Here is a 19,595-nt window from a genome sequence, read left to right as displayed (position 1 = left end):
AATATGCTAAAAAGAATAAAATATTGTTGAATTTTGTTTTTAATGGGCATAAAATTATCGCACAGCCTTATGGAAAATTTCATCCGACTTTTGATCTGTATAAGACGAAGATGCGTGATGCATACATGACAGTTGGAGCTCCCCGTTTTAATTATGTGAGTGTCATTAAGCTATTAAATGTTTAATTGTGTTAAAAAGACGGGTTGAGATGACATCAGGAATTGTTTGTGACACTTTTTTTTATGCAGTTAGCACATAAGGATTTGAGAAAATGTAATTAAATTTATCAGAGCACTTCAGAGCCCACAAAATAAAAATGACATACAGTATATCCTGATATACTTTACGAGTACTCTGCTTCATATAGCAATTTCCTCAGAGTGACTGAGTCGTCAATTGTTGCGGCTGCATTTAATTCTTCTCTTGCCTTCATTTAACTTAAAGCATAAAAAATAATAAAAGAGTGAGTGAATGAATGCGCGAAAGAGAGAGGGAGAGGGAGAGCAGAGCTTTTCTTTTCATACATTTAAAATGTTTTTCTTTTATTGGAACTGAACTGACTTAGAACTGCATCTAACAAATTCAACAAATTTAGTATGTGTATAGGCTACATACTTCAATGGGAGCTTTCGATAATATCACGTTATATTGAAGCAGGGAACGTGTTTACACGTGTGGAATAATATACGGCACGAGGTAGGTATCCACAACAACGGCCATGTATAAGGTCTCTGCGGGTAATTGAAGTTTTTAATAATTTGTAGGCCATGCGTGAACTTAATTTGACTTTTTACCAAGCACTCTGGGTAAAAAGGGGAAGAAGAAAAAATAAAACACGTAAATAAATACTTGAGCCACCGTTTGCAAAATGAGCAAGGGTAAGCGTGTTTACTTAGACTATATTTTCTGCTTATGTTTAGCACGGGTCTTAAAGCTGGCCGGCACTTCAAACAAACTGTTATCCAAATAAAGTAGTTGGAATCTTGAGAAATAAAAGAATAAGAAGCAACCCAACGGAACCGACAAATGAAAACAAAGTAAAGCCTCGCCTGGGTAGAATAAAAATATGTTGAAATACTTAAGAAAATGAGCAGCGCTTGTGCCGGAATGTGAGTAAATGGAAACAGACAGAAGCAGAGCGGAGGAGCCATTCCAAACGGAAACCGAAGGCGGAAAACAGGAAAAATCATGATAAAGGCGAAAACGCAAGTGAAAACCATTGCTCACTCAATGCATGAAGCTGTGGCTACCAGACCCAAGTCCCTAATAAGTGCCTGCGATACCGACATTTACAGGCTAACTAACTTACGGCCGAGCGCTGAGCGTTCGGCATGGTAAAATCAATTTGTAGGGAGTAAATGATGCTTGGGGTTTTGGAATACGGTTTCGGGGTTTGAGGCTTGGCATTTGGGTGCGTGTTTACAGCGTGGGCCAATTTGGATTTTTTCGACTGGTCATGATCTGTATTATTTATAAGAATCTCTTCTTGACAGCGCGTTAGTCAAGTGCAGCACGTGGCAGTAGCATTATGAGAAGAGGCTCTTGGGGTAGTGCTTTTGGTGCACCATCCACTCTTCGAGAGCAATCAGCAAAACTTTGGCATAAATACTTTAAGTCCAATGTAGACTCAGCAGCACACACACACAATGGGCCGGCTCGGTATGGGCTGGTCATATTTGTCATCACATAAATATATACATAAATATATAAACGAAAACCTGCTTTGCATGAACACACTATAGATTACGCAAGACTGTCAACTTTTTTCCTACTCATTCATTCAGCATTCGCCCATCTCCCGAGGCTCTTTTCTTGCTTAGGCACAAAGCAATAATCCGGGGCCAAGTCCAAGTCAAGAGCTGTGTCAACTTTGGCCAAAAAGAAATAAATCACTCGGGAAATTGGATGCTGCCTAGAAGAGTCTCCATTCCCGTCCATAATTCCGTATGCCAAATTATGCATTTGTCCGCGGCCCAGACGCACACACATGACAGGCCCTTTTGTGCTTTAAGCTTGGATATTCAAAAAAGGAATACGGAGGTGAAGGTTGAGGTGGATGCGGATGCGAATAAGGATGCGGATAAGTTTGCGCCTGGAGACCTTTATCGCGCTTATAATTTTAAATATTCATGCAATTTAAATTTAGCCTTGACCACAAAATAGTTTTGGCATACGTAACCCAGGGAACGGGATTGTCAATGGGTAAATATACCTACATAATAAGTAGAAAAAGAAAGAAAAAGGGAGAAAGAAACCTAAGATGACAGTAAAGGAATACATATAAAGGATTAGTGGGGCAACTTATACGACGGCTGTCAGCTCACTATCAAACAGCCGCTGTTGCGGTTGACACAACTCTAACACTAACCAACCGGCAACAGCTTTTAGCGTTAATGATAGCGGTTGCTTACACAAAGGTCCGGACATTATCTTGCTTGCTCGCGCAGCTTCCCAGAAGCATCATTTGTCAACATTGACTGTCGCCTGCTAAAGCATATATTTTGATGAACAGCCGCCCCTTGACAGGTGTATCAAGCGTAATCCTATTAAGAGCAAATATCAAATGCAGGCATATTAAAACAGACACCTATATGAGATATGGAGAGGGATATATTTGTAAAAACACTTAGATAGTATTTATTTTAATGATGATCAAAAGTTCACCCCAAATAATGTTATTTCCCTGTTAACTATATGTTACTGGCATCAGCCCACACACTTTTTAGGGTAAAACATGTAATTAGGCACGCTTGGCTCTGCTTTATTCTGGTTAAGTGTACAAAATGTGTGCCACTCACTTATGCACAAAACCAACAACGAAACGCTCTTACTATTTAGCATGTTGGCAGGATAATTCAGTTTGGTTAATTAATTTGAATGCGCGTGTGCGCCAGACAGTAAATTGTTTGTGCTGCGATTTAATTAGATGAAGAATACATGTATATCACGTAAGTACGAATGAAACCATCAGCAGTTGTAGTCCTGGACAATGAAATAGTTTGTTTGCTGCTCAACTGCGATACAATCATAAAGTGAGAAAAGCAAACTTATTTTCACCTACCAGCCTGATATTCATACAGATATGTAAAAATAAAAATCACAGATGTAGAGCCACGTATGAGTGAGCCAACAGTTATTTTTGTGTAGCAGGAAGCTTGACATTGAGACTTGGCAATACGGCGACACTGCCAACGGAGTCGTTGGGCGCACATTGCGTATGAGTAATGTGTGTCGAGCATTGCCCTTCGTAGAAGTCTTGTGAGCGCGCCAAAACATGTAAATGGAAGCAACGCCAACATGTTGCATGTTGGACGACGATTCCTGCCGCTGCTGGCTGCCTGTGGCTGAGATTTTATGAATGAAAGAGCTTGCGACCTGAGCACGGCAAACAAGTTCGACTGGCGAAATGCTGACCGACCGAGTCTCGTGCAGAGCCCGAAGAACAGTTCGCACCGAACAACTGAACTGAACGGAACGAAACGGAACGTCAGTCGCCAGCTGCCAGTACTCGATGTGGCGCAACGGTAGTCGTGTCGGTCGGTTGTCAGTGATATGCAGCAGTGAACGCGCCAGCCTCATAGCTTATTGAAGTTGGTAACATCAGCGAAGACGGTGATAAGATAAGAGTTCAACGAGTGCCAATAAATAAGAAGTGATTGAAATCATTGTGTGTTAAGTCAAGTTTAAGGAGTTCTATTTTGTTGATCAAGTGTACAAATTCCCACAATATAAATGCAAAAAGCTACTAAATCTTAAAAGCTTACTCGTTACTCAATACCCGGAATACCAAGTTGTGAATGTTATGATTGTGCATTACTTATAAAATACCGAGAAAAAATTAATTCGACTTAGTTTAATTGAAACTAAAATTAATATATATGCAATAATATTTAAATTAAAATTGAAATTAAATTACTCGTATATATTCAAAGGCAAGTGGCTCAAGTATTAAATTGAATAATTAATGTGTTTTCCAAATACATTAAATGCTAACAACTGCGATTAGTGTGGGTGTGTGGTTATGTGGTTGTGGCTGGGGCTTTGCAGCGAATTCGCATTTACTGCGCAGACGAAACGAACCGCGCAAATTGTGCAAATATTGAAAACGTAAAATACAAATTTTCGAAATTCAAATGCCAAAAATGATTAGCAAATAGAGATTTGCTATTGCGCTTAAGGAGTCAAAGCAAGAATGCACACACACACACACACACATAAATGTGTATGTATGTTTGTATGTATATAACGGACGATATGTTAATATTTGAACTTAAAACACACGCTGTTTTTGGCTTATATGTGATCTAATGTCGAAGACACATTCAAACACACATTCGCATGTATTATATATTCAATTTGATGTGTGTATATGTGTGTGCCTGGTTCTTTGTGCGGCTCGAGTGTGTGTGTTGAGTGTCTATGTGTGGACAAAGCGGACAACTGTGCAAACAAGCCTCAGTTTCGACTTAGTTAGACAAAGCCAAAAAGTCAGAGTACATATCATCCAGAACAAGAGCAAATAAACGCACAGCTTGTGTGTTAAAATTAAAGAAGTTAATGTGCTTTTGTCAGCTCGTCTGTTTGCCAAAGACCAAAAGTGTATTCTATAGGCATTATGTTTTTTTCTCAGTGTGCTTGGCTGCGAAGTGTGTTAATACGATGTCGAAGCCGCGGTAGCACAAACAATTGACGGGCTGCATCAGCTTGAACTTTTCTCAATTTGTATTCCAATAGGAAAACAGAAACCTAATAACACAAAAAGAAAAAAAAAAATAAATAAATAAAATAAAAGAAAAACTGAAATAATTTCGAATTAATTCAATCTCAGCTAATGCCCAAACTTTTTCCAGACTAAGACAATTCTATTCAAAGTTGCTCTATACAAATTGCTTGTATATTTAGACTTGTATATATACTTAGAGGAACACAATCGCATTTATTGTAAGTAGGCACCTGCCCTTTACCTGTCCCGGAATATTAATTATTTTAAAAGTCCTCAGTTGTTAGTACTGCGGTGCCAGACAGCACCAGGGCTGAATTTTAATAATTTCATCCAAATTTCACGTCAGACTAATTAATAAGTTAATTATCCAAAACCATTGAAAATCATGCCTCAAGTTGAATATTAGAGAGCTTGACTATAGGGTATGGAAGTGGACCTGTATTACGCAAAGGTCATGACACCCGCAGCGCCGTAACCGTGGCTCAAACGAAGAATAGCTGAAGTATCAGTTTCAAGAGGTGGCACATGTAGAGTGCGAAAGTGGGCTGTCTGTGTTTACTGTGTGCCGGCTGACCTTTCGCACAACATTGTGCTTTTGAGGTTTTGCTGATCCTAATGCAATCAACTGGATGCAGATTTACAAAACTTTGCGGCCTGAGAATGAGTGCTGGCAAAGCAGACAATGCCAAAACTGTTTAGCATTTGGCCAACAACTTTCTGCTTACAGAAGACCGCATATAATCACCACTTAAACTGTCCGGCGAATAATCTATTTACAATGCCAATGCAAATTTGTGGTATGCACAGCATAATATGAAAACTTTTGCATAGTTATTTAAGAAACGAGCTGGTTATCTTTGTTGAGGCACAACAATTGCGGGCGCTCTTTAATTACTTGCTGGGGATTGATAGGCAGCATGTTGCGTATACGCAGCGTGTGTCAGCTTCAACAAAGGAGAACCTTAGCGTTATTAGACAGTTAATTGACTTATACTTTGTAGATTGTTAATAATTGAATATAATTTTTAATTATTTATCATCAGTAACTGACGGTTGACGTATGCTCTTTGCTCGTCTTTTAAATTTTTATCACGTCAATGGAAAACAATTCAAACTTTCGCAGCATTCATCCGTCTGACGGGGGTATATATCATTTTTCATTTCATACAATTAGCCCTAATTGGCGCATTCTTAGTTGTTAAGCCAGTTGTTGTTTCGGTGTGCCTTTTAATGCCTTAAGTCCTTGTCATGTCCTGTGCCTTGACAGCTGACTTAAAATGCAAACACCGACTGGTCCGAAGGTCGTCTAGACGTACGACTGAAAGAAGTTTCGCCTCATTTGGTGCTCTTAGGCCTTCAATTTTCGACACGTTATATGCAAATCGCATTACTCTGGTGCATGTGCTGCTCAAGCTCTGAAACGATGACCCCGGGGCTCATGTGTATTTCATTTTGACTGGGCGGCTGGCTCGATCAATCAAATGCGCATTTGTATATTAATCGTGTTGATTAAGCGCCACAAGACTTTTAAACATTTTCCATCCAAGCATGCGGCCAACGTAAGCTGATTGACAATAGGGGAAACTTTTCTTTTATATACGTATTTCTATATACTAAAAGCGATTAAAAGGCAATTTACTAATGTAGCTATATATTAATTCCATCAAATGCTTACGAGCATTAGTTGGTAAATAATGGCAATTATAACGAACTAAGAGTAAGACTCAAGTTTCAAGCTCGTTTGTCAAGTATTTATTTTTTTCTACTAAGGTAGTTTTCACGCTGCTACATTGCAATCAATTTTGTAATAATTATTTGTAACTCAATTGCCAATTAGCGATTCTTCTTGCTTGCATTCATCTATAATAGTCCAATTAGAGTATTAGAGAAACGGATTATGCCTCCGAGTGACAGCGGCAATGCCTGATATGATATCGATGCACATACATACTTTTATGCTTTAATGAACTCTATGAAGGTCAGTTGTCAATTTTATGAAATGTGAAATATTCTATAGACTCTCCTGAAAATTTAATTAATTAAATACAAATTAATTAAATAAAACGAAAAATGGCAGCAGTAAACAACGTAAAACATTTTTCTATACTTGTGCACACATACATTCACTTTATTTTTTTTTTTTTCACTTAATTTTTACGAGTCCAGGTGTGATTGTTTGTTTTTCTTAATTGTTTGTTTTTCCTCTATGTTGACAAACATTTTATTTAAAAATTCAATTTAAACTCTTCTCATATTACATTGAGCATGTTTAAATGACGAGCTTTAGGGGATCTCCTAGTTGGGCATTCTCGATTAGAGTTTTCTTAGTGATTTTCTTATTTTGTATGTTTTGCTTGGCATTGTTTGTTTGCTTTTCATTGCCACGTTGCAGGTAAAATAACAAGGTACTGTCTCTATTTAATTTATGTTCATAAATTATATAAGAAAATTTAATTTTATGGAATTTTACTTGGAACTTGTACTGCAACACGACGCTAGGTCACATTTCCGTGCGGTCTTGTCTTGTCGCCGCGCTGTATCTATTAAAGCCAATACGCGAGCTTTGGACTGAAATTCCCGGTGGTCGAGCTCAATCGCTGTATGGGCCAGCGAAATAACCAGCAAACCGCTACCAGATACCAGTAACAAATAGGCCGCAGCCAGCTATCGAGCTAAGCGGCACTAACCACTTTTAATGAATGGCTTTGTAATTACGGTCGGGTAATTGGGTGGCAAGGGTCAACGACGGGTCTGATGCTGCAACGCTGAATATTTAAATTGCCTGCATCAAATTGCTCGGAAACTTAGGTCAATAAATGCTGTGTGAATTGATGTTTAGCTACTAAACGGGAAGTCATTTGCATTTGTGTTAGTAGCTCAAACCAGATATAGAAAGTGTAGAATTGAATATGTTTGCAGTGCAGGTAAAAAAGTTTGAAAATAATTGCCTAATGTTGCCTAATGAGCATATTTAATTCAATAACAAACTAAATTTAATCTGTTATGTAACTAACTGTATAACAGCTTCCGGAGCTTGAAAGTTTCTTGCTTAACAAGCATGTTTCATTAATTAATAACAAAGTAAATTTTCCCCATTTTCTTTTACAGAGCAGCATCTCACCTTTATTACTGTAACTAAATGGTTAACCACACTCATATGTCGCCTCGAGTGGACGTTAGAGCTTAGCATAAAAAAATAAAAATCATTTTTAATATGCAACCAGGCAAAGAGCTTAAGAGCTCAAACCCACAAGAGCACTTTTAAACCACCGAAAGAACCACTAAGCTCGTGCTGCAACAAAGTATTACATTTACATATACAAAATAATGGATTTTGAGGATACTCCACGTCTTCGACTGCCTGTCAGCAACTCATCTGCCGTTGCTGGAGCTCCCGATCTGCTGGATAGTGCAGCATTTAATGAAACGGATAGCAATTGGTCCACAGCAGCGAACTTCACACGGCTTTTTGTTGCCGCAGCCACAGAGGTGGCTCCCAGCATAGCCAACTACACGCTCAATATACTTGATGCCGGCCTTGCGCTGGCCACAGAAGCCACCGCCACCACAGCAGCTGCGGCTGCTGACACTAATAGAAACTCTGAGGCGTCTTATGCCATTATGACGCATTCACGCCTGAATAGCTCAACGCTCGGTCACACCAACAGTATGCACGAGTTATCGCCGTTGGCGGAGCAGGTGCCGGAGCATGTAATGGACCATGCGCCACAGCTGTCACGCTCTGGCATGCTCAAGGTTTATGTGCTGGCTGTGATGGCACTTTTCTCAATGCTGGGCAACCTTCTGACCATATGGAACATATACAAGACTCGAATCACGCGACGCAACTCCCGCCACACATGGAGCGCCATCTACTCGCTAATGTTTCACTTGTCCATTGCGGATGTCCTGGTCACCGGCTTCTGCCTGATCGGCGAGGCAGCCTGGAGTTACACGGTCCAGTGGCTGGCAAATGAGCTCACTTGCAAGCTGGTGAAGCTGTTTCAAATGTTCAGCCTGTACCTGTCGACCTACGTGCTGGTCCTCATCGGCGTCGATCGCTGGATAGCTGTCAAGTATCCGATGAAGTCGCTCAACATGGCCAAGCGCTGTCATCGGCTGCTGGGCGGCACATACATACTATCGCTGGTGCTCAGCCTGCCCCAGGTAAATTTCCATTTGGCTTATCTCGCTCAGCTATAAATATCAAAATACAACTTCAAATCCAAAGACCAAATTGAAATCAATTCAAATTGATTTCATGCGAATTCCTAATACTGTTTGCTCTTTATCCGACGCTTTCATAACATTCCACCCACTGAACAATTGCCAACTTATGCAGCAATTTGTCGCCTGCCATTAAGTCAAGCACAAGGCAGCAGTTGAGCCGCAGGCCGCTGCTCCGTCTCTCGTTCTGCCCCTCCCCGCTGAACTTGGAGTTATATGTTTACTTTATGGCACGCATTCGCCCCGTGGCAGCGCGTAAATAGTCCGAGGAGGGCGTCGGTGCGTGGATAGGCATTAAAACTGATTGCCTCTTGGATGTCAGTTACCTAACGTTGCTTTGGGTATCGGCACGCCCACCACACGTGCGCCGGCACCACATATCTCTCACCAGCCATGCGACCTTTCCGATAGAGTATATTCAACTGCTTGGGCAAAGGGTTAGCCAGCAAGCGCAGCCCCTAACTGGGTAACTGTAACTTTCACGCGTTGACAACAGAAATGAAATATTTATTTGCTCGGCATACTTTCCAGCATTCTGGTAGATTGCTTCCCATTGCAGCCCCATGCTGGGGCCGCTTATCTGCTTGAATCCATTTCCTTTTGCTCATCTTTAATCATAACGGGGCGAAGCAAAAAAGTCAACAGAACCGAATGCGGATGAAAAATAAGAAAAAGCACATTTGACCATTTTCTTTTTGTTTGTTGCTTTAGCTGCTGTTGTTCCTTTGGTGTTGCTGTCATTGTTGTTGTTATAATTCTTTATTTTCACACTTTTATTGCATTATTTATTTGGTGAGCTTCGCCTTTTGTTTGTCGCTCGATTGCATATCTAATTGAGTTGGCCGGCAGATTTATGGCCCACTGGCATTTTAATAGCCTTTGGATCTGCGAGCGATAGACCGCAATCTACAGATTAGTGAAGCATTCATTTCGGTCATGCGATCCACTTGTTTGCCATACCATAAAGGATTACTGGGCCACTCAACAAAATATTTATAATAAATAATCCATCTGAAAGCCAATGTGTGTGTTTGTGTATGTAGTTGTCTTGTGTGAGTCACGGCTGTTGTCAAGGGAACAGCAGACTACCAATTTTCGGGCCTATGTGCCGATAAGCTTGCTTTGCCTCTTCAAAGAACTGGAAGGTTGAGTAATTAGAGTCGCTTTTGCTTGTGGTAAATTTAAGCTCAAATCAATTAGTATTTTCCTTTTAATATTTCTTTTTACAATTAATTTTTACTCTATCGAAATAATGTTTGCTAATTGGATGCGAATTCATGTTGCAAGCAAAGGATGCCATGAATTCCTGCTTCATCGAGTATTCCTTTGTAGATGAATCAGCTGCTATCATTAACATTTCTTCCACTATTTAATATGCAGACGAACAAGACTAAAGGAGACGCCATAAATAGCAAATATAGACATTGAACCTTTCTGCAGTGCCAGAAATGAATGGATGGGTGCTCAGTTTTCGCAATGGATATTTGGCTTCATTGTGAGGGCAGAGTGAGCCCTTATCTAATGGTAACCACGCACTTGAATAAGCGCACAGATAATACCATGCATGAGATTCAAATAATACCTAATTTAAATGCCAACTCAGCAGACAACTCTTGGCTCTAATAGGCTCCAAATTGTGAGTTATATGGAAACTGTTTTATATTTTTTTCACAAAATGCTCTTCAGGTAGGCTCTTTTGATCTCCAGGACGCCTTGAAGAGGTGCCTGGCATTCATGTTTGTGCAAAAACAATGCAGTAACAGGACCCTTGACAAGAGATTACAGAGAATGTGACCTTTTCATTTTTTTGGGAAAGTGCCGTTAGGCTATCTGCTTACACATATGGATGCTGAGGTTTGGGAAGCTACGGTGGTAGTCTATTCCTAGGAATTCTCAAGGGATTCACTTGCATTTTTATATCGGTTTGAAAATAACTCTTTCTAGTATATGAAATACATATGAGTGAAGACTACATTCAGCTGAAACGCTGATAAGTATGCTATCTATTTCACTAAATACTTCTTGACTTACTTAGGTAGCAGTAGTGCATATCTGCCAGCGTTATCTCACCTAATTAGTGAAATCGTGATTATGTTTGCATGTCATTAGTCGACACTTTGCATGGCGTGGGCGAGTGGCGCACATTCCCATATTTAAATACCATGCCACGCATTAGGAATAATTGCCTTTTTATATCTTTAAGGCTTCCGGGCATGGGCACAGAATCCGCTCAGAGATTACGTATAAGTTGAATAAATAAACGCACTCGATGCGGCTGCTTCTAGAACGTGACAAATAGCAGATTACGTAAAGTGCTCGTAATTCAAACTTGCTTAATTCAGCTACCTCACGCAGACCGGCAGACACACACACAAACACACGCAGACTCACTCACACTTGCATACACACAATTAAAGTTCCCCCCTTCGAATATGTTACATAAAAGGTAATGCGATATTAAAACGTGATATTTGACACCGCATCTTTCCTTGAGCTCGGCGCCATTTGCTACTACTACTATTGCATAATTTGAAAAGTTCGCGCCGAACAACTTTTCGCAGCTTTCCACGTTTGCTCTGTTATTAGGGAACTCACGCATTCAGTTCGGTAATCAATAAGCAACGTTTCAAATTCAATATATGACTCCCGCTGTGTGGATGCTCAGTTTCTCCCTCTCCCATTGTGTCTCTCTCTCTCACTCTCGCTCTCTCTCACACTCTCGCTCTCTCTCTCTCTCTCTCTCTCTGTCTGTTCTTCGATTCGCGCGTCTCAAATAATAAAACAAAATGAAAATTTACTTTCACTGGCAATAAACAACAAATGTTGATCCCCAGCCCCAGCAGCTGTGCACATGCGTGTGCGTCCTTGCTTTTCTTGCTTTTTCTGCTTCTTCTTCTTGTTTTTCGTTTATGCTTACATCCATTCCATCTTTTATGACACTATGCCACAGTATTTTGACTTTATAGAGCTGCGGGCTTTTCATTTTAACGTTCCCAAAATATAATTCAGATGAATTCTGTTTTATTGGCTTATTTTTACTTTTTGCATCATCAAACGAAAAACATCAACGCACACAAAGATGCCATGCATCACTTATCAGACAGGCATGACAAGGTGCGATTGGGGACTTTAACTGATAGAGAATCCATGTTCAGCAGACAGGAGAAGCAGTTGGCCTCACATAGTATGCATTTGTGTCTGTTCCAGCAGCTTAAACATAATACTTAATTCAATGGCGAAGGATCTGTTTATTTGTGTTCGTGCTGGCCCTGTCATCATTATTCTTTTTCATTTTGGCACATCGTGTCGTTAAATTGCGTGGAAGTTATAAATGTACGAAATTAATAAAAATCAGTCCTAATACCGATGCCAAAGCTGATTCTAATGCTGATGCTGATGCCGATGTCCATGTCGATGCTGATGCTGATGCTGATGCTGATGCTAATGTCCGCCCACATGCTTTTAGCGCTGTAGTTTTACTACTTTGACGTTTAGTCGTCCTTGCAGTCGCGACAGCTGTTGACACACCGAATAGTCAGAGCTTCGAGCTGAGCTCCAGGAAGCCATAAACTGTTCAAATAAACAGACTTTTAATGCATTTGTTACAATCCCACGAACGCACTTTGACTAGATTTATTGATGTTCAACAAGAAAATTGCATAAACGTGATGCGTGCTGAGACTAATGAAATTAATGCTTATAACAGCACACATTGCCTTTTGTAAGGGTATAAAGTGTTCACATTAACATGTGGTCGACTATCCACTTTAAATTTGAAACCAAATTACTATGATAATACTATGATACGCTAATGGTGCTAATGAATAATTGTGGAGTGGGCTGCAAAATGTGAATTATGCATGCGATAAACAATTGAGTTGCCTCTAGGGGATAGAAATTCTAAATTTGAATAGCCAAAGCCACAGCTGAGTGTTCATTGGCACGCAACTAGGATAGAAATCGACAATCAAATGCTGTCCCACACTCAAATTGAATGTCAGCAATACATATTATATATATATATATGGTACAATTTAAAAAATAATTGAGGATTTTGTAAAAGTAATCAGAAAGATAAATATTCCTATTATTTCACAATAAATACAGCATCATGCAGTCGGTGCCATTCCCTCTGCGTGTGTATTTTGATTGATGGAAGCAGAAGAGCCAATATTATTCAATAAAAAAAATAAACAAATAAATAAAAAAAAAACTTGAATATTTGTACTTTTGTGTGAGCGAATTTTAATCAAACTGCTTGTGTCATCATTTTTAATGCTCTCCAACCACTTCTGCTGTCAACCACAATCTGGCACCCGGCACTCGGCGTCGGCATTCGGCATTTGGCACCCGCAGTTCTTCATTTTCCATGTGGCACGAGGTCCTTTCGTGGAGGAGTTCTATCAGTGTGTGACTCACGGCTTCTACACGGCCGACTGGCAGGAGCAGATGTATGCTACCTTCACACTCGTCTTCACTTTCCTGCTGCCCCTGTGCATACTCTTTGGTAAGTACGCATATATACATATGTATATGTAGACGTAGACAAATAACTGTCCATCTGGATGCTAATGAAATGCAACAAATTTAAATATTTCAGGCACCTACATGTCAACCTTTCGAACCATCTCAAGTAAGTGGATTTCCAAATGAACATGCCAGAATGTCGTGTCTTCTCGTAGAAACTATGTTAATGACGGTTGGCATTTTTTTTTTCGCCTTTGCTTTCCCTTCCGTATCCACCCTATCAGGCAGCGAAAAAATGTTCCAGGGCTCCAAATTGGCCAACTATTCGACAACGAAACAGCTGCCCACGCAGACGAACCGGCAACGGCTAATACACAAGGCGAAAATGAAATCGTTACGAATCTCAGTGGTTATCATTATCGCCTTCCTCATTTGCTGGACACCCTACTACGTAATGATGATTATCTTCTTGTTCTGGAATCCAGATAAAAAGGTAAAGGTAAAAGGGGATGCCAATACGATACTTACTTACTACTAGCTTGGGTCACTTCTGTGCGAAGATGCCGCCTATTTAAAAAGGGTTATTTTTCGGTAGAATTGTCCTTTAAAGTAGCCTGCTTAGTTACCGCCTGGGAGGCAAAACAGAAATGGAGAAACGCAAAATATTTCTAGTACGAAAACCATAACAAAATAGCAGAAATAAAATTCTAAACTTAGCGGAGGTGTTGGCTATGTTCACTAGGCTAATTGGAATTTAAATATTTCATGTATCCATCACGCTGCTGTTCCAAGTATTTTTTACGCCGTAAGCGCTCGAGCCTGGTAAAAATGTCAGTGATGCTGCTTTCATACGCTAAAAGGAATAGCCTGTAACCCTTGCCCAGTGTGCGCCAGAAATTCTGTGAAGGCATTTCACAGCACTTTGAAGGCACATCAATCAACTGTCGATCCCCGCTGTGGGTTTGAGCGGTTCGAGCGAGGTGCTGTTTTTTTATGCTTGGTTTACGTGCTATACGTTATGGCGTGAGCTAGTGAAAAAATGAGCATTTTGCTGGGATATGCACAGCAAGGGACTGCACGGCTGCAAAACAATTGATTCAGTCAGCAGCTGTTTCAACATCCTTTTTTATTTTTATAGCTACACTTTTACGTAATTTCTTGCCGCGCTTTCTGTGCCGTTGCCAGATGGGGGCCTAGGCACTACGGAATTATTTTTAATGCTCAATTTTTAATTAATGGTCTGGGCATATGACCGAGGCTTGCGGAATGTTGACTTGGTTACGGTTAACCATAAAAGTCTGTAGCATAAGGTCTTGCGGGGACGTAAAACCAGAAAAAGGTAAAACCAACAACGCCTCAAGATACTGGCATGCTCAGGCTGGCAAACCACAAGCAATAAGAAACCTAAAAAAAAGACGTAACTGACATATTGAAATCCTGTCCAAGTACTTGTAATTAATTTGTGCGTTGACTCGCTTGCTTGCAGCTGGGCGATGAGTTGCAGGATGCCATCTTCTTCTTCGGCATGTCCAACAGCCTCGTTAACCCACTCATCTACGGCGCCTTTCATCTTTGCCCCGGCAAGGGCAACAAATCCGGAACGGGCGGCGGAAACAACAATGCATACAGCTTAAACAGGTAAACAGCCGGTCGGGTCGGATGCTTTTCTTTCCAGCCAACCGAGGAGTAATGCCCCTTTTTTTGACACTTACAGAGGTGACTCACAGCGCACTCCCTCGATGCTGACGGCTGTTACCCAGGTGGATGCAGGTGGTAGCGGACGGCATCTGCGCACCTTCCGCCAGCAGAGCTACTACCGCAGTTCAAGCAATGGCACTACCGGCGGACCATTCAAGGAGCAGGTGGGCTTGCTGCAGGTCGGTAGCTCCTCAGGGTGCGCTGCCACGCCTCAGATGATGAGGAAGAGCTCAACCGTCCGCAGCCCACATCCCAATCACAGCTCGGCGATTGCTGGCCGCCACTCGGGCTGTCTGCGCGAACAGGAGCAGCTGCTGCTGCAGTCGACGCCGTCCACGCTGGTGCTCAACTACGATAGTCAGCGCGGCGGCGTAGGCGTGGGCGTGGCCAATGGACACAAGCTGCTGACGGGTGTCAGCCACCTGACGGACAACAACGAACGGGTGTCGAGTGTGTGAGCAGAGCTAGCGGCGATGGTGACGGTCGAGGCAGAGGTGGGTGCGACAATGCGCGCGGTGGAGGATGCTTGCTCCTGCTGCCGTTGCCTGAGCCAGGAACTAGTGCGGCGCCAACAGGAACTCTTAGAGTCAACCGGCTCGCCCGCACAATAAACCAGTCTAAGATGCTGTGAAATGTACAGTTAAAACGATGCGACCACCTGGCGTGATACGCGACTCTTCCAGTACTCGAGAGGTTGTTCAAGATTGCGTTGCCAGCGGGGTGAAGCGGAACGGAGCATGACGTTGTCGATGATCAGATCATCGAGCCGTGCAACATTTGATTAGTTAAACTAACTGAGAGCTAAGTCTTTGAACACTGTTCGTGTGCGTAGTCGTAACCGTAGGCTTACTTGAATAGCGAGTGTAGGACATAAGAGTGTGGCTGACAACTAACTAATGGCGAGACCAGAGATTCGTGCCGGTCCATAACTATATATATGCATATTCAATTATATATGTATTTGTGTGTGAGTGACTGAGTGAGAGAGAGTGAGTGAGTGAGTGTGTGCGCGTCTCTGTTTGTAAAAGGGAGAGTCTAAATGTAAATTTGATGATATTTTAATCGCCTCAAAGCTCAGCTGTGCGAGTATTCATTTCGAATGCGGGGAAAATACACGTTTTATGCGATGCCAATTTATGTATATGCAGTTATAATTAGTGACATCGCTATATAAATATATATATATATATATATATATATATATATATATATATAATATAAGCAGTATCTAATGCTGAAGGCGGACAGCAACACAGAGCAGAACACCACACTAGCTACCGAAATTAGTTGTAATGTTATTGCGAATTTTAGCTACCCGCATTAGTACGGCAGCTGTAATTCAAACAGGTTAACTACAACGACTAAGTCCCTATAATACTTTTAAGATGTATGTACTTAACTTATATAGGTTTACGCCATTTGTGCATACAGACAAACATTTATATATGTATAGGTATGTGTGTGTTGCAAAATTAATGCACAGGCTGTGCATGTTGAGCTTGATAAATACCTTGAGGATTTCTGGAGGCCTCAATTAAATTTTAATTTTTGAAAAAAATCCATAATTTGCAAAAAATCGTGTTCTAGTCGGGACTAGTCGACAAGAAGATATGTGGTAAACAGACAGACTTTTATATAAAGCCCACCAACCTCATTTGTATATATAACGATCTCTAAGTGATTTCAATTGAGGCTCATATGCGTTTGGGAACAATATTCATGTGTAAATTAAAATTAATTAATTTTACACATTATAAATTGGTACCTTATCTATCAACGAGTTTAATCCATTAGATGATGGGAAGCAGGCATTTCTTAATAGAGTAATATCAACCATATCGCACTAGTCAATGACCGTTTAAACTGGTCGGCGTGATACGAATGGCAATAATATAACTGTTTGTTTGTATGCACATTTGCTCCATCTCTGTCAATATGTGTGTTTTCCTTTGTACAATTTAGGTAATCTGTGTAAAATTTGTATAGTTTATTTTTTAATAAAAACCGAATGAGACCATTGCAAAAACATTTTATGAGCAAACTTTTACGCAGCACGCACAATTCAACACGTTGATGAACTAGCGCCTGGAATCCTAAAATGTCTATGCTTATGACAATGCCTGTGTCTGCCTGGGCTCGTAAATCTAGCTAAACTCCAACCCATCGGCAGGCATATTACACTTTTATGCACAGCACAGTTCGGCAGTTGGGTGATTGGGTGGTTGGGTGGATGGGTGGCTGGCTGGCTAGTCAGAAACCCAATCCCTCGTTATTTCTACCCACACCCAAAGTGGCGCAGTCGCTGAAAACGACAAAATGCTCCAGCTAACTCAATCCAGCGAACAGTTGGTGGGCTACATATTTTTTTATAACTGCAAAGTTCGTGTTCAAATGCAAAACAAAATGCTGGGAAGCGACCAAAAAAACTTCACTGCGTCCAAATATTTACTACGAAATTTTTGTTTAGCTGCTGTTTGATAACAAAAAAAAAAAAAAAAAAAAAAAAAAGAAAAAGTCGAAACCAATTTAGCAAAATAATGGAAAACGCGGATAGCTGGGGATGGGGCACAGGCGGAAGCCAAAGCTGAGGGCTAACGCCGACGCAGGGTGTTTAATGGCTGACCGAAGTTTGTTTATTGTGTATGCGCGCGGAAAACTCCACAGGAGGTGTGCTGGACACACCGTGGTGGCCACGTTCACATCTACGTCCTCAACGGCCGCGGGCAAAGGACAAAGCAGAGTGACACGTCCACCATTTGATGGCACGATATCTCACAAAATAATTCCCTAAATAGGCATCTGCTTGATATTTAGGCATCGCGTTGACAATTGTGAGCTCGTAAATTCAAATTCGAATGCCATAAAGTGTGTACCGCCCCGAATGCGAGACTCTTTTCTGTTTTAGCCCACACGTTCACTTCTCGCAAAACGAATTCCTAATTCTACTTGACAACTTCCAGCTAGGACGCGTCACACAGCATTTGCATCCACAGTGATAAATAGGATTGCATATTTCAAGTATTTCGATTGCCCACACAGGTTAAACGACAATTAAATGGCATGAGCAGGGACAAAAGCCCAAAGAGGTGGGACGTTAAGTCAAAGCAGAGCAATCAAAGTAATGAAATTTAAAATTCTTCTCAAGAATTAAGTCAACCTCATAAATCATTAGCTTTAATGGAACGCAAGCAGACATGTAGGTGAAGCTTAATTCCAATACACGCGTCCTTGCTTTGCTTTGACCTAAAAACATTTTGTTTCTCCTGCTGCTCCATGGTACAAACAGCCTTTTATAATACAATTCTTAGCGATTAATGCCATTCATGCGTAGACCAATAATGATTTCGTAGCTCATCAAAACAAAAACATAAAAAATTCACATATAAAGGTTGCATGGAAAGCCCCAAGTGACTCATCAAAAATTTATGACCCGTACATAAACCAAATGTATGAGTATTACATATGTACAAGAATGCCTTCATTATACCAAAGACCCCTAAAATATTCCATAAATAGAATATCGTGGGCCGAAGGACTTTACAAATATATAATAGTTCGTTTTTGCTTTTTAGTAAATAATCTATTTTCAATTAAATTTGTTGCATTATTTTTGTTTTTTCTTTTTTTGCTTAACAGTTTTTCACTTAGAGATAGGTCAGAAACAGAGACAACTCAATGTACACCGCGTAATGGCGGATTTTCTTGCGCTTGGAAGTTCAGCTTAATATATGTATATATAATTCGTACCGTAGACTTTCGGGCATGTTCTATCTCGTGCTAACCACCGCCTCCTTACGCGCTGCGTCCTGCAGGAGCTGCGTGTCCACCTCGTCGCCGGGCAGCTGGACGTAGCGGACCACGGAGCCGCGGATGAAGCAGTTCTTGACGCTCAACATGTGCGGGTATTTTTCGGGATCTGTGACGCTGATGTCTGTCAGCTTTATATTGAGATACTGGTCCACGGAGTGCAGTGTACCACATATGCTAAAAATTTGCCGGCTTTAATTTCATTTCTATGAATTGACACGCGCCAAAAGCGACACTTACCTTAGGTCATTTTTCAGCTCGACCACAACTTCTTTGCCCACCAGCGACTTGAAGAATGAATAGAATAGCTGTAAACGGAATGAAATTGCTAGTTTAATAGTATTATTCACATATATTACGGCTTACCATTGCAAATTACTAGATTTTCTATTGTTTATTAAATCTGCTTCTTCTTACGTCTACAACAATTGCTTATCAGCACTGGCGCAGCTAAATTTGAGGGCACCCTAGAAACTTAACAGCTGCTAGTTGTACAGCGTGCAGTAACAGACGCCACAATTGTGTTAACAGCGCACATCGCCATCTATTGGCCATGTGTCATTGCCAAATGTGCACTGCTTTACTGTTGGCTGAATGTAATGCTGTGAGATGCCTTTCATATTACTCACTACTCCTAGAGAGCGCCACCAATAATAAAATATTGTAAAAGTCA

At 40.9% G+C, this 19,595-nt stretch overlaps 2 protein-coding genes and 2 long non-coding RNA genes across 4 annotated transcripts; 1 reads left to right on the top strand and 3 right to left on the bottom strand.

The window, feature by feature from the left end:
- Window positions 1–3,350: 3,350 nt before the first annotated feature.
- On the top strand, window positions 3,351–17,141 carry CrzR (corazonin receptor). The gene is made up of 7 exons (XM_018008765.2): window positions 3,351–3,932; window positions 7,832–8,890; window positions 13,307–13,457; window positions 13,551–13,583; window positions 13,702–13,910; window positions 14,904–15,055; window positions 15,132–17,141. Exons 2-7 carry the CDS (start codon window positions 8,051–8,053, stop codon window positions 15,571–15,573), a joined length of 1,827 nt encoding a protein of 608 aa, XP_017864254.1. The 5' UTR covers window positions 3,351–3,932; window positions 7,832–8,050; the 3' UTR covers window positions 15,574–17,141.
- LOC149269073 (uncharacterized) lies at window positions 7,810–10,133 on the bottom strand. The gene is made up of 2 exons (XR_016269691.1): window positions 9,475–10,133; window positions 7,810–9,420 (listed from the first exon to the last, which is right to left on the bottom strand). It is a non-coding gene; the product is annotated as an uncharacterized LOC149269073 (long non-coding RNA).
- On the bottom strand, window positions 13,392–14,908 carry LOC149269072 (uncharacterized). The gene is made up of 3 exons (XR_016269690.1): window positions 13,950–14,908; window positions 13,576–13,891; window positions 13,392–13,518 (listed from the first exon to the last, which is right to left on the bottom strand). It is a non-coding gene; the product is annotated as an uncharacterized LOC149269072 (long non-coding RNA).
- A 1,532-nt stretch (window positions 17,142–18,673) lies between the features above and the next one.
- Window positions 18,674–19,424, bottom strand: LOC108614586 (U6 snRNA-associated Sm-like protein LSm2). The gene is made up of 3 exons (XM_018008766.2): window positions 19,289–19,424; window positions 19,163–19,230; window positions 18,674–19,099 (listed from the first exon to the last, which is right to left on the bottom strand). Exons 1-3 carry the CDS (start codon window positions 19,289–19,291, stop codon window positions 18,883–18,885), a joined length of 288 nt encoding a protein of 95 aa, XP_017864255.1. The 5' UTR covers window positions 19,292–19,424; the 3' UTR covers window positions 18,674–18,882.
- Window positions 19,425–19,595: the final 171 nt, after the last annotated feature.

Source organism: Drosophila arizonae, chromosome 4 (assembly GCF_054131065.1).
Source record: "Drosophila arizonae isolate 15081-1271.41 chromosome 4, UAZ_ARI_1.0, whole genome shotgun sequence".
NCBI classification, from domain to species: domain Eukaryota; kingdom Metazoa; phylum Arthropoda; class Insecta; order Diptera; family Drosophilidae; genus Drosophila; species Drosophila arizonae.
The sequence above is the reverse complement of the archived record's forward strand: the minus strand, read 5'-3'. Positions and strand labels throughout refer to the sequence as shown.